The 12,319-nt window shown below is 36.2% G+C and overlaps 1 protein-coding gene across 4 annotated transcripts in view; it reads left to right on the top strand.

Annotated features, from left to right (window-relative positions):
- LOC135220944 (protein held out wings-like) overlaps positions 1-12,319 on the top strand; it is a 185,979-nt gene that overhangs the window by 160,678 nt on the left and 12,982 nt on the right. For 2 of the 4 annotated variants that reach the window (XM_064258598.1, XM_064258597.1), the window contains exons 3-6: positions 4,363-4,479; positions 9,721-9,864; positions 10,211-10,301; positions 10,694-10,756. In XM_064258598.1, coding sequence (XP_064114668.1) covers positions 4,363-4,479; positions 9,721-9,864; positions 10,211-10,301; positions 10,694-10,756 — 415 coding nt within the window. The remainder of the gene's footprint in view (positions 1-4,362; positions 4,480-9,720; positions 9,865-10,210; positions 10,302-10,693; positions 10,757-12,319) is intronic. The other 2 variants (XM_064258600.1, XM_064258599.1) reach the window with 1 other exon arrangement.

The raw sequence follows: 12,319 nt of genomic DNA, 5'->3' as shown, positions 1-12,319 counted from the left end.
AAGACCATCTCCTGCTTATTTTATTAGGAAACTTGAGTGCCAGTTTCTTACCGATGTTATGATCAGCTGTTGTGGAGAACATGTAAACCTTATATCGTATTTGGGCTTGGAATTTCTTAGCAGTTGTCGTTGGTGGAAGGCTTGAAAGGATTTACAAAACAAGGGCGTTTTCCCTAATTGTCTATTCGCGTACGAGTTTTGTAAACGCCACTTGCAGACTAGCAGTGTTTTATATGCAAAATGTATTTATTTGCAGCGATGGCGAATCCTATTTATAAGTAATATGATGACTGAAATATCTATATGCAAAATTGTTCAAAAGGATTTTTCTAATATGACTGACATTATTTCCTCCATATGTTAGTATTTAGAGATTTCATTTTCCTTTCCAGGCTGATTACATATTCGAATTTGAGTTGCAGTGTCATTGCTTTGTAGTTTTCGTACAGCCTCATGTGTGATGTAGTATAGTGAAAGTGCAGATGCTTTCAATCAATGAGTGCAGGGCTTTGAAGTACACCGGAGAACGAAATGTTTAAAGTAAAACCAATCTTTGCTGTCGTTAAGAATAAAAGAGGATTTTGTTTTCAAGGGGCTGGGCTCAAGGTACTTTGCTTTTTTATATAGCTGGAGGTTTTATAAGGCAAGGTCTTACACATTTGAATATTTTTTGTACTTCATATGTATATGTAAATATCTAATGGAATTGCCTTCGCTTGAAGCCACTTATAATGTAATATCGGTTGCTTTCATGTATTTCTATATCCGTCTTCCTCCTGTTGTGCCATATATTTAAGATTTTTCATAGATATTCTCATGAATGACTAGTTTTTCGAAATTTATTTTGATTCACAAGTTTTTGGCTTCTTTCACTAAAATAGAGGCAATAGCTGATTGTATCTTCTCTTCATAGTTGGTGCCACCCACCCACTTTACCTTCAGATCACTTAGCCTTGCTTTGCTGCTGGATACAGTGCCAAAACGAACAGATACGTAGATAATGTAGATTTCAAATGCAGTCTGAGTAGTCTTATTAAATGTTTTCTCTCTCTCTCTCTCTCTCTCTCTCTCTCTCTCTCTCTCTCTCTCTCTCTCTCTCTCTCTCTCACACACACATTGATTCATACAGTGCCTTCATTAATACCAAAATTGGTTTGAGGGTGACCTTTCTTGCCTCTGACATAATTTGTTACCCTATGCAGTCTCTCTCTCTCTCTCTCTCTCTCTCTCTCTCTCTCTCTCTCTCTCTCTCTCTCTCTCTTATCTCCAGTCCAGAGTTTCTGTTAAAGGGAGGCCTTTGTCTTACTTGTTGGTTCTGCCACGAGCTTGTCGTCATAAAGTTGAACTTGGCACTTCTGCGGACTGTGTTCTTGGTGTTTCATCTGCACCTGGGAGTGGTGGAAACACTTGGCTTCTGCTTTATTTTATATATATATATATATATTATATATATATATATATATATTTATGTGTGTGCGTGTTTGTATTTATGTATGTATGTATATGTAAATTTATGTGTATATATATATATATATATATATATATATATTATATATATATATAAAATGTCTTAATTAGTGGTTATAAAAAGTTTTATTTTTTTACTAGCAAATACATTCTAGTTGGTTTATCCTGTTTCATTCTTTCTTGTATCTTTATATGATCACACTTTTAGTATTTTTAGTAACATTAATGTAGAAGTGCTATACTCTTGGTTATAATATTACTTAATCATTATCATAGAAATATTATGATCATCATTATAATGCTAACCATTATTACAGAAATAGAAATACAGTTCTAAAATCATGACTGTAGTATTTCCATATCCTTAGTTAAAGAATACTATAATTATATAATAGTCTTTTTGTCATCATGATCTTCACTTAATATATAGATCCAAATAAGTATGTGTCCTCTGATTGAACAACATGATGAATTGGAATGATTGGCCATTACTGCTGATGATGCAATTATTCGACTCCTCTTGAACCTTTTTATTTTTGTGGCAGTGTTTTTAGAACTAGATGACGGTGGATGCTGCCATTTCGTGGTTTTGGTTGAAGACTGAGAGATGAGGAGTTGGTGGTAGTTATGTTTTGTTTGGTGGTCTTCCAAGAATGCTCTCTCTCTCTCTCTCTCTCTCTCCTCATCCTGTTCATCTCTCTCTCTCTCTCTCTCTCTCTCTCTCTCTCTCTCTCTCACATGAAGTGGGCCATATGTAAGTAAGAGTTCATTGAATCTGTACTCACTAACTTAAGTAAATGTCATCAGACTCGATGTGAGGAATTTTATGGGTTGACTCCTTTTGACAGTGTTCCTGAATACCTTACTTGTAAGCCTTGCGGAAGTACAGTTTTTAAGGTGCCTGTTTGTTTACGAGCTCAGTTAGTCATATGTAACAGCTTTGTAGTACTGTACTGAAGTGTATCTTATTCAAATTCATTGCTGCGAGTAATGCAGAGCAAGTGGGTAATGAGGGCTGTAAGTCACTGAATAAATTTCATGTATGCATATGTATATCAAACTTAATTATGATTCCTCTGCATTATTAGGACAATTAGAGTGGTTAGTTAAATTGATAAAGTCCATAGGGAGACAGTTTATTTCTCATAAGAATTTATTGGGCAAGTTAAAGCTGGCCAAACTTTGCTCCACCTTTCAAGATCAAAAATGTTATCTGCATAAAATTTTAGTTAGATTCTGGGTAAAATTATTCTCTCTCTCTCTCTCTCTCTCTCTCTCTCTCTCTCTCTCTCTCTCTCTCTCTCTCTCTCTCTCTCTCTCTCTCTCTCATATGGAATGGCTTTAATACTGTAGTTTCATTACTCCTTGAGTATCAGATACAAGGGGAGAATTGAATGACGGGGGTCACTGGCATTCCCTTTTAAAGTGAATCGTAATTAGAAACGTACCTTTAGGACTACAGTGACCTTTTCATTGAAAATATGAATGGCTAACTGGTAAAGATTCAATTAGGTGAATAAGCAATAAGAGTGAGTAAGGAGGAATTAGGAAAGAAGCCGAAGGTGTAAAACGGCCTGGCATGAAGTCTGTCAGAAATATTTGAAGATATTGTTCCAGTTTATAGAGACGGATGTCAGTGAATGTTTCAAGCGAAGTCATTCATGAAGACCAGCTGAAAGCATTGTGGAAAATATATTGCATTGAATAATTGATGGCGGTAGATAAGTATGTATGCGAGTATGAAATGGGTGGATGGGTGTGGGCGGGTTGAGGTGAAGTGGCTAAATATAGTAGATGCAGAGTTGCTCTCAAACGGCACCATAGGTATTAATAACCCCCACCTATCCACCCACTTGTGTCTTGCTCTGGTTCCACCCCTACCCCCACCTCAACACTTCCCTAACGCACAGATGGACAAACGCTCAATTCACCTTCCCCCTCCCTCCCTCCTTCCCTCCCTTCTGTCTCCCCAACACCATTTATAATGTGCATGTGGTGCATGTTCATCTTTGGACATCATCTGGTTTGATTCTGTGTATGGTGCAAGGTTTTTATATACATATTTAAGAGGTGGTACGTAATGTGCGTTAGTCATGTACTCTAATTTGCTCTCACATGGCATATCATGCTGTATTGCAAAGGAACAGTTAGATTTTGACTATCTTCTTGCCATTGCATAAGTGAGTTTGTCACGTCACCCCTTCCTCAGAACAGAAATAAAGTGATGGAAATAGAGGTTTCCAATTTAGCAACGGGATGGATGGTCATGGCATTATCTCTCTCTCTCTCTCTCTCTCTCTGCTTTTTACTTGCTTTTGTTTGCCTAGTCAGGATACTTTTTTTTCTGGTTCAGTTAATTACTGTGACAAATATGAAAACTTATAATGGCTGCCGTGTTTGAGAGAGAGGATGGTGTGTATATAAAGAGAACGCAGTTTTCTGCCACATGAGCAAGTTGATAGTAATTTTCTTCAAAAGTTGACAGTAATTTTCCTCAATGGTGAATGGAGTTATAGGAACATGTTTGAATCTGCCTTTCTAAGGACTTATAACTATGGATTACAAACTGGAAAGAGTCGTTTTTGTACTGCAGGACGCTTTTCTTTGGAGAAACTGCAGTCAGATCTAGAAAAAAATTTTTGTCATTGGAAATATTTGAATATTTAAATTCATTAATGAATTATTTTACTGTGGGTTGCATCAGCTACCTATATTCTTAGGAGCTTTCATGACATGGTACATTAATTTTACTTAATATTGTATTTTGTTTGCTTAGTGAAACTTTTTATGTTGTTTTGCATAATTGTAATTTGTTTTTAATTGTTGTTTAAGCTTATAGTTATGGTTTCTTTTCTTTCAATGATGTAGTATTTGTCTACTTTTTTTTATTTTCAGTTCAACTTCGTGGGCCGGATACTTGGGCCTCGGGGCATGACAGCCAAACAGTTGGAGAATGAGACTGGCTGTAAAATAATGGTACGCGGAAAGGGGTCCATGAGAGATAAGAAAAAGGTAAGGGACTCACACTTCTTTCTTTCTAACTGCTGAAAGTTGCCTTTGGAGGCTTTGCTGCTTCTGATTAGAATATCTCATGTGTTTTGCCTCTTTCTTTGAATATTGGTGCTCTTTTATTTTTCCATCTCTTGCATTTTTTGTAGGAATGCAGGAACTGTGCGCTTTTGTTAAATGGGAGAGATTTTATGAATTTTCTTTTTCTCTCAAATTTTTTGAAGTAGTCACCTTCAATGGAAATGCACATGAACTCTGTTGTTGAAAAGATCATGAATTTTTAAATTACTTTTTTTTAGAACTAGGAATACTAAACATTATTCCACATTAGGAATACATCCTTAACACCTCTAAAGTCTAGCAAGGAAGAGTAGTCGATGATGCGTAATGTGAGGGATTATGTAATACTTTCATTAGAGTATATACTTGATGTTGGAGGCTGGAGGCCCTGTTAGTACTGTCCTAATATTCTTTATTTATACATTTTAGTGAGATGGACTCTCTCTCTCTCTCTCTCTCTCTCTCTCTCTCTCTCTCTCTCTCTCTCTCTCTCTCTCTCTCTCTCTCTCTCTGGCGTTTACATAATGTGTGGTAATAAGTTTGAAATATTTGCAAGCTGCAGATGAACTCTTCACTTATAAGGTAAGGTTTAAAAACTTTCAAATTGAAGTTCACAATTCAATAGGAATTATATTAGTCCTTAACGTAAATGCTTCATGGGTCTGGGGTTATATAATAATGAAGTGTGATTAAGAACAAAGACCCTGTAGTGTAGTGTATCCAACGAATTGCAATACTTGAATACCAACCAAGTAACACCCAGATCAACCTGTGATGTTGGTGATGATGACCATTAGTTCTCAGATCTTGAAATAATCTTCTTCCAGTGGGCATTGGAAATTCTTACACAGCTTGTGAGTCAAGCAACCATGCGTCATAGTTTCAATTTAATTGTACATTTAACATCCAGTTTACATATACAGAGTAATTTTTATATGCTTCAGCATATAATTTTTTTCTGTTATACTGTATTTGAAATTAAAATGTCCATAATTCGTTTAATTTCTTTTTCATCTGAATATTTTGAATCCGAAAATGTATCGGTCTGAAATGTTGTCATACAATTAAACCATCCTTATGATGTAGCTGATAAGTAAAGAAGTCTGATAAGCTGAGGTATCATTATGTAAGTATTTATATTTTGAATACCCAATGCCTTGAAATATGTCACTGGAGCCATATTTCTAAATTTAGTAAGCAGTTTTTATTTTCTACGGCATCAGGGTTTTTGGAGTTGACTTTGATTTGTTTTATTATACTTAAAAATGATACCTAATACTTCAAGTTACCAACCAAAAAAGCCGCAGTAGTGTATCATTGTTTCCCAGGTTGAATTACTTTGCACATTTACTATTGAATTTTGGTAAATTGTAATAATTTTATTATTACTGTACTACAGTGTTGTTGTTATAGCCAGGCAGCAACCTTAGTTGGAAAGGCAGAATGCTGCATGCCTAAGGGCTCCAATATGGAAAGCAGCCCACTATAGAAAAATAAGTAGGAAAGTAAAGAATAAAATATATAAAAGAAATGTCAAAAGCAAGTAAAAAAAATCACAAATTATAGTGACACTCATTTGTACCAGCTCAGTAAAAAAAAGGGATTTGGCAAACGAAAAATATATTTCTAGGGGAAGACCTGTGTTGCCCGGTGAAGTGTCCCTATAGTGTTCATTTCTAGGTATAAATAAATGCTAAATATACCAGAGAAAAAAGCCATATGGAATGCTGGAGTTACTACCTCCAGCTCACTCACCCTCATAGGGTGTCAGTATAGCACAGGGGCGAGTGAAAGCCACTATCACAGATGCTTTGCCAATTAGAAGTCTCCTCTCTCAAAATCCCCCTCTAGAGAGGTGCCGTTACAACGTCTACCTTCCACTCGCTACTACTACCTCTGCCAGAAACCCTCATTCCTGAAATACACACCCAAGCTTGGGCCAGCTAAAGGGTGGGGAAAAGGAAAAAGAGAGGGATGGGTTCACCGTGCGACACAGGTCTTCCCCCAGAAATAGATTTTTCCTTTGTCAAAATCCCTTTTCTGGGCTCGACCTGTGTCGGCCGGTGAAATAGTAGCAGAGAATTGGCCATACAAGCTTGGTAAACAAAAAATTTATATGAAAGGAAAATAAAAATTTCCTTAAAATTATTGTTTTAATAACCAATTATAAATGGTAAAAAGCACCTAATATGACCAAATCCATACTATTATGGGAAAAAGCAACAGGTAATGAACATAAAAACAAATATAATAATGAACTATGTACATGTACAGGAGTGGGTTGATGAGCAATCCAGTCCGGAACAAAAGGCAGAAAGGCAGGGATTACAAGCGAGGCAGGTAGGTGAGAGTGAGTACTAAAAGATAATTAATAGCAAAATAATAAAATACAGATATAGAGTTACAACTAGGCCGTATCAGGGGAGACAATGTTCCCTGCAGCCACTGCCAAATATTTAAGGGCCTCTAGATTTTTCAGATAGTGGCATTTAAATACTGTCGGGGATTTCCAACCCGTATATTTTTTAAGATCTTCGAAGTTCATATGATGAAAATAATTAACTGAGGTAGCCACTGCCCGGATATCATGGACATGAGGGACTGAATCCGGATTGGCTTGTTTAATTAAATAAAGAATTTATTGTCTGATTGCCTTCAAGGATATGGTTCCACCTTTCTCTCTAATAAAAAGAGGACCGAAGACTTTTTATAAGTTCTGCCCAGATAAGATTTTAATGTAATAATAGGACATAATGATGGGTCTGTGGAAGAAGAACAATCTTCCATGGAGACCACCTGTTTTGTGGGTCTTCATTCTTTGCTAAGAATTTCCGATCTGGGGAGAGCAGAAATTCTCCTGACGGGAGGAAATCAGTATGATTTGGTTCTCTAGAGAGCCGACAGTTCAGATATTCTGGCACCTGAGGCCAGACTCATTAAAAATAATGTTTTCCTGAGAAGGGTTATATATGAGCATGATTCGTTATCAGTATCTGAAGCCAACCTGAGTACGTCATTCAAAAACCAGGAGACCGTGTGAGGGCAGTCTACTGGTCTCAGACGAGCACATGCTCTAGGGATAGACGAGAAGTACGAATCTGTTAAATCAATATTAAAGCCAAACTGAAATATCTTCCTCAAAGCAGATTTAGTCGTAGTAATGGTACTAGCAGCTAGGCCTTTTCGAACAGAGTTCTAAAAAATGAAACTGTCAGATTTGTAGTCATCTTCTGGACATTTGATCTTTTAGAAAGATGGCTAGCTTCCTTACTGCCGAATTATACTACCTGAGTGTTGATTCTCTTTTGTCTTACTCCATGAACAGGTTGTTTAGTTGGTCAATACTAGCATCCTTCTGTGCCGCAAACTTCATGAAGTCCATAAAGTTAGGGCATTCAGAATTCTTGAGGAAGCTGACACAGTCCGAGTTTGTACTATTTGAGTCAGTTTTGGGTTGGGAATCCATCTGGGACGGAGTTTCAACTCTAGTAGAAGAGGAAACCAATTGCTCTTTGGCCAGTTGGGTGCTTCTAATGCTCTCTGTCCTCTGAAAGATCTGAGTTTGTGTAGAACTTTCAGCAAGAGGTTTATTGGGGAAATAGGTAAATCTTCTGCCAATTGTTTCAGTCTATGGACATCGCATCTGTGGCGTGATCCAGAGGATCCAGATTGGGAGCCACATAACACGGAAGCTTGTGATTGGACTCCGTGGCGAACAGGTCTACCTGAAGGCCCGGGATTTGTTTGCAAATCCAATGGAATGATTTTGTGTCCAAGGACCACTCCGACTCCAGAGGAGTTGTTCTGGATAGTGAGTCCGCAATGACATTCCATACTCCAGCCAGGTGAGTAGCTGACAGGTGCCAATGAGGTTTCATTGCCAACGAAAAAATTGCAATCATCACATGATTTATTTGGCTCGACTTGGAGCCTCCTCTGTTTATGCAATAAACTATCACTGCGCTGTCCGAGACTAGTCTAATATGAATATTCCTGGCCGGAGCTAGTCGTTTCAAGGTCATACAAATGGCCATTGCCTCTAGTACGTTGATGTGGAACTAGCGGAATGTTGTCGACCCTGTTTCTTGAACTTTCTTGTACTGAGAGTAGCCCCCCCCACCCCATCCGCTCAGAGAGCCGTCCGTGTGGACTATTAGAGACGGCGGGGGAAATTGTAGTGGGACTGATTTGGAAAGACTCCAGACTTCTGTCCATGGGTGGAGTCTTTTCCTTAATATTGGAGATTTTGTCTGTGAACTTGTTGTTGGCTCTTTTCTGCCAAACCCAATTGATATCCTTCAGTCTGGCTTTCAATAGAACATCTGTTATTGAAGCAAACTGAAGTGAACCTAAGATTCTCTCTTGGGTACGACGAGAAGCCCATTTGTTCTTGAGGAATTGTCTTGTAGCTTTTGCTATCTCTCTGCACTTCTTTGGCGGAAGAGATAGTTTGTGTGTGGGATTTTGAGAGAGGAGACTTCTAATTGGCAAAGCATCTGTAATAGTGGCTTCCACTGAGGGTGAGCGAGCTGGAGGTAGTAACTCCAGCATTCCATATGGCTTTTTTCTCTGGTATATTTGGCATTTATTTATCATTTGAACATCTGAATTTCAAATTATTCAACTAAATTACCAAGAAGATCATTCATAATAATTCATTACTGAAACAAAAGTAGTACTACGAGTTGAACTGGATAGTCTTGGAAGGTCTGAATACAAAGTTGGTCAAAATATGATAGATTTTATACAACATGCATAGTAAGTTTAGCCAACGATGTTGCCAAAAATAGATACTGTATTAAGATCAGGAAAAAGAAAGTAGGGTAAATAAGTTGCCTTTTAGATTATAATTTTAACCAACAGTAATTTAATAAAAACAAATTTGGAATAAGATTTACTGTAATTTGCCTTTTTTTTTTTATTGAAAGTTGGATGTTATGTTTGTGTGAAATCAGATAAACTTGAGAACATTATCTGTGTACTTATTGTAAGAAAAAGTTTTCACAAAAATAAACTGCAGGTAAAAATATGCACTTTATCAGCTACCCTAGTCATAAAATTTAAAACTCGGTTTGTTCTAAAACATTGTTTTATGCTGATGTACATACCAAACATGAATGTTACCTAATGGTCCTGTGATAAAGAAGGAATTTATACATGTATTGACCAAGGAACATGTTGCAGGAGGAACAAAATCGTGGCAAACCAAATTGGGAGCACCTAAATGAAGACTTGCATGTGCTCATCACAGTAGAAGACACTGACAACAGAGCCAAGATCAAGATTCAGAGAGCCATTGAAGAAATCAGAAAGCTCTTGGTTCCATCGGTGAGATGTTGTTTTTTGTTATTATTTTCTTATGTACTTTGCACTGATTTAATTAAAAGAGTAAGAATTGGTAGTAAGTAAAGTACTGTGTTGCTGTTATTTTGCTATTTATTTTGTATTTACGGTGTATTTTAATTTAAAGGGTAAGAATTAGTCATGATGAACTAAGATCAAATATGTATCCATGTTCTTTATTTTTGCTATGTTTGGATTTTGGTTGTGTTTTATGAAGTGACTTTTTACAATTTATTAGTTTACTTTATCATATGAGCTCAGCAAAATTAGTTTTGTTAGATGCCATTCAGTACACTTTGAAATGAATTCAATTTAAACTCTTATCCAATAGGCGGATGGGGAGGATGAGCTCAAGAAGCGGCAGTTAATGGAACTTGCAATTATAAATGGCACCTATAGAGATTCTTCCAGCAAAAATGCAGGTGAGTTGTATTGAAACTTTGATGTGCATTTTTTTCCTTTAATTATTTTAGCCTTATTTATGACTGTCATGAGTTGAATCCTAGCTTGTCAGTTTGCTTAAATTCTAAAGTTTTGATTTTACCTGGTAAGAACTGATATATTGTTGGCAATTTAGTACTGAATGGAAATAAAGAAAGCATTAAGCATAGTCCAAATTCCATGATGTACTCTGCTATGCAAATTTATTGTCAGTTCTTACTTCTGTACTGGTTTAAAACAGTCGACTCATTACAGTGGCCACACCCTAACATTGGCCACTGGAGTTAAGGCATCCCAGCTCATTAACCCCTTTTTGATAACATTCATTACAATGACTTAATATTGCATTTTTGTTCTGGCTATTTCCTTACAGTGGCCTTTTTTGCCTCTGCCCAGAGCAGCCACTTTAATGGGGGTCGACTGTACCCAGTGAACGGTATAGTACTGTGGCCATTTTAAGTAATTATTCTTCTTTTTTGAAGTTATCTAGTATAGATTGTTCAGTTATTTATACTAATAACTTTAGAAAACATTCATTCTTCTTTCTGATGGCTACTTGTTTACAAGCCCTGAATATGATAGTTTTTGCAGAGGAAATTTGTGTTTCATAGTTGTTTTCTGAGGAATTTAGTGTTTTAGGGACATGAAGCTATTTTTTTTTTTTTTTATAAATATACTTTATTTCAGTTGGGTTTTGTTTTTCAGATTAGTTTATTCTAAACTTGAGATCACATTAGAGTGAGGAATGATTGTTTCCTGTGGAATAATTATTTTGTATTCTGTTAAAGTTATGTTAAGTAAATTTTTCAACCCAAGTGTTTTAATGCTTACTCTTGTATCTGTTATCTCATGTTCTGACATTTCCAACATCACGTTGTTTATCCAGCTGTCCCATCTTCAGTTTTGGGGTTCAAAGTAGAGTAGTCTTTACTTATATCCTAATGTCATCATTAAGCATTCAAACTTCTCTGATATAATGCTCACTAATCAGGTGAAATCTTGGCTCCTAATACTTACAACTTATTGAGCTAGGTTTCAATATTGAAAAATTTAATGTTTAGAATGGATTTTTTTATAATAAGACTTTTATCATGATCTAAATACAGCATTAAAGTTATTTTCCTTCTGCTTCTTAACCCTGATTCTGTAGATTAGAACACACTTATTAAAATTGGCATAAATCTCCTGTGAAGCAGATAAAATTGAAATTTTGATGCTGAATTTATGTTGAATGGATCCTTTCAAATTAGGTCATCTTTTACATTTGAGTTGTGAATGTATCCCAGTGCAGAATTACAGCATCTTAAAAGAGCTGAATGACTACTTAGGTCCCAGAACTTGTCCATTTGCCTAAATTTTACATTCCATGAAATATCTAAAGGAAGAAGGTAACTTGCCAATTCAATTCAGGAAACGAAAGGTCTTTTAATGAAAGAAAATGTCTAAAATTTGGTTTTTTATGGTGCATTGAAGTTGATGCTTATATATTGTTATAATATGGAAGGCCTGAATATGATAGTGTGGTACTGCATACATTGTGCTATAAATGGCATTGCGTAGGTACTATGAAAGGATCTTTGCAGTATCCCTCCAGATGATGTACTTTACACCAATTTTTACCAATTTTTAGAACCGATTCTCTGGGTTTATTATCTCGGAGGCTACAAAAATGACTGTTTGTTTGGCTAAACAGCTTCTTAAGTAATTTATTGGAACATAATTCATAAGACCCTTTATAGACCACCCATATCATAGCAAATGATTTGAAGTTTCTCTATTATAGTTCTGTTACTGAAGTAGCCCAGAACTATTTTCTTGGAAATATTCTCGTACAGCAGATTAGTTAGATGGGTGTGTGATTATGATTCATGCTCTGCAGTCTTCTCTGCAATCACTTAGCATAGCAGTCTTATGTATATTGAAAACCGATTTGGTGAATAATTGGAAAACTTGGTAGAATTATTAATCTGGTAATTTTATAAATTAAAATAAAACTTGG

This window comes from Macrobrachium nipponense, chromosome 2, assembly GCF_015104395.2.
Source record: "Macrobrachium nipponense isolate FS-2020 chromosome 2, ASM1510439v2, whole genome shotgun sequence".
In the NCBI taxonomy this organism is placed as follows: Eukaryota; Metazoa; Arthropoda; class Malacostraca; order Decapoda; family Palaemonidae; genus Macrobrachium; species Macrobrachium nipponense.
The sequence above is the reverse complement of the archived record's forward strand: the minus strand, read 5'-3'. Positions and strand labels throughout refer to the sequence as shown.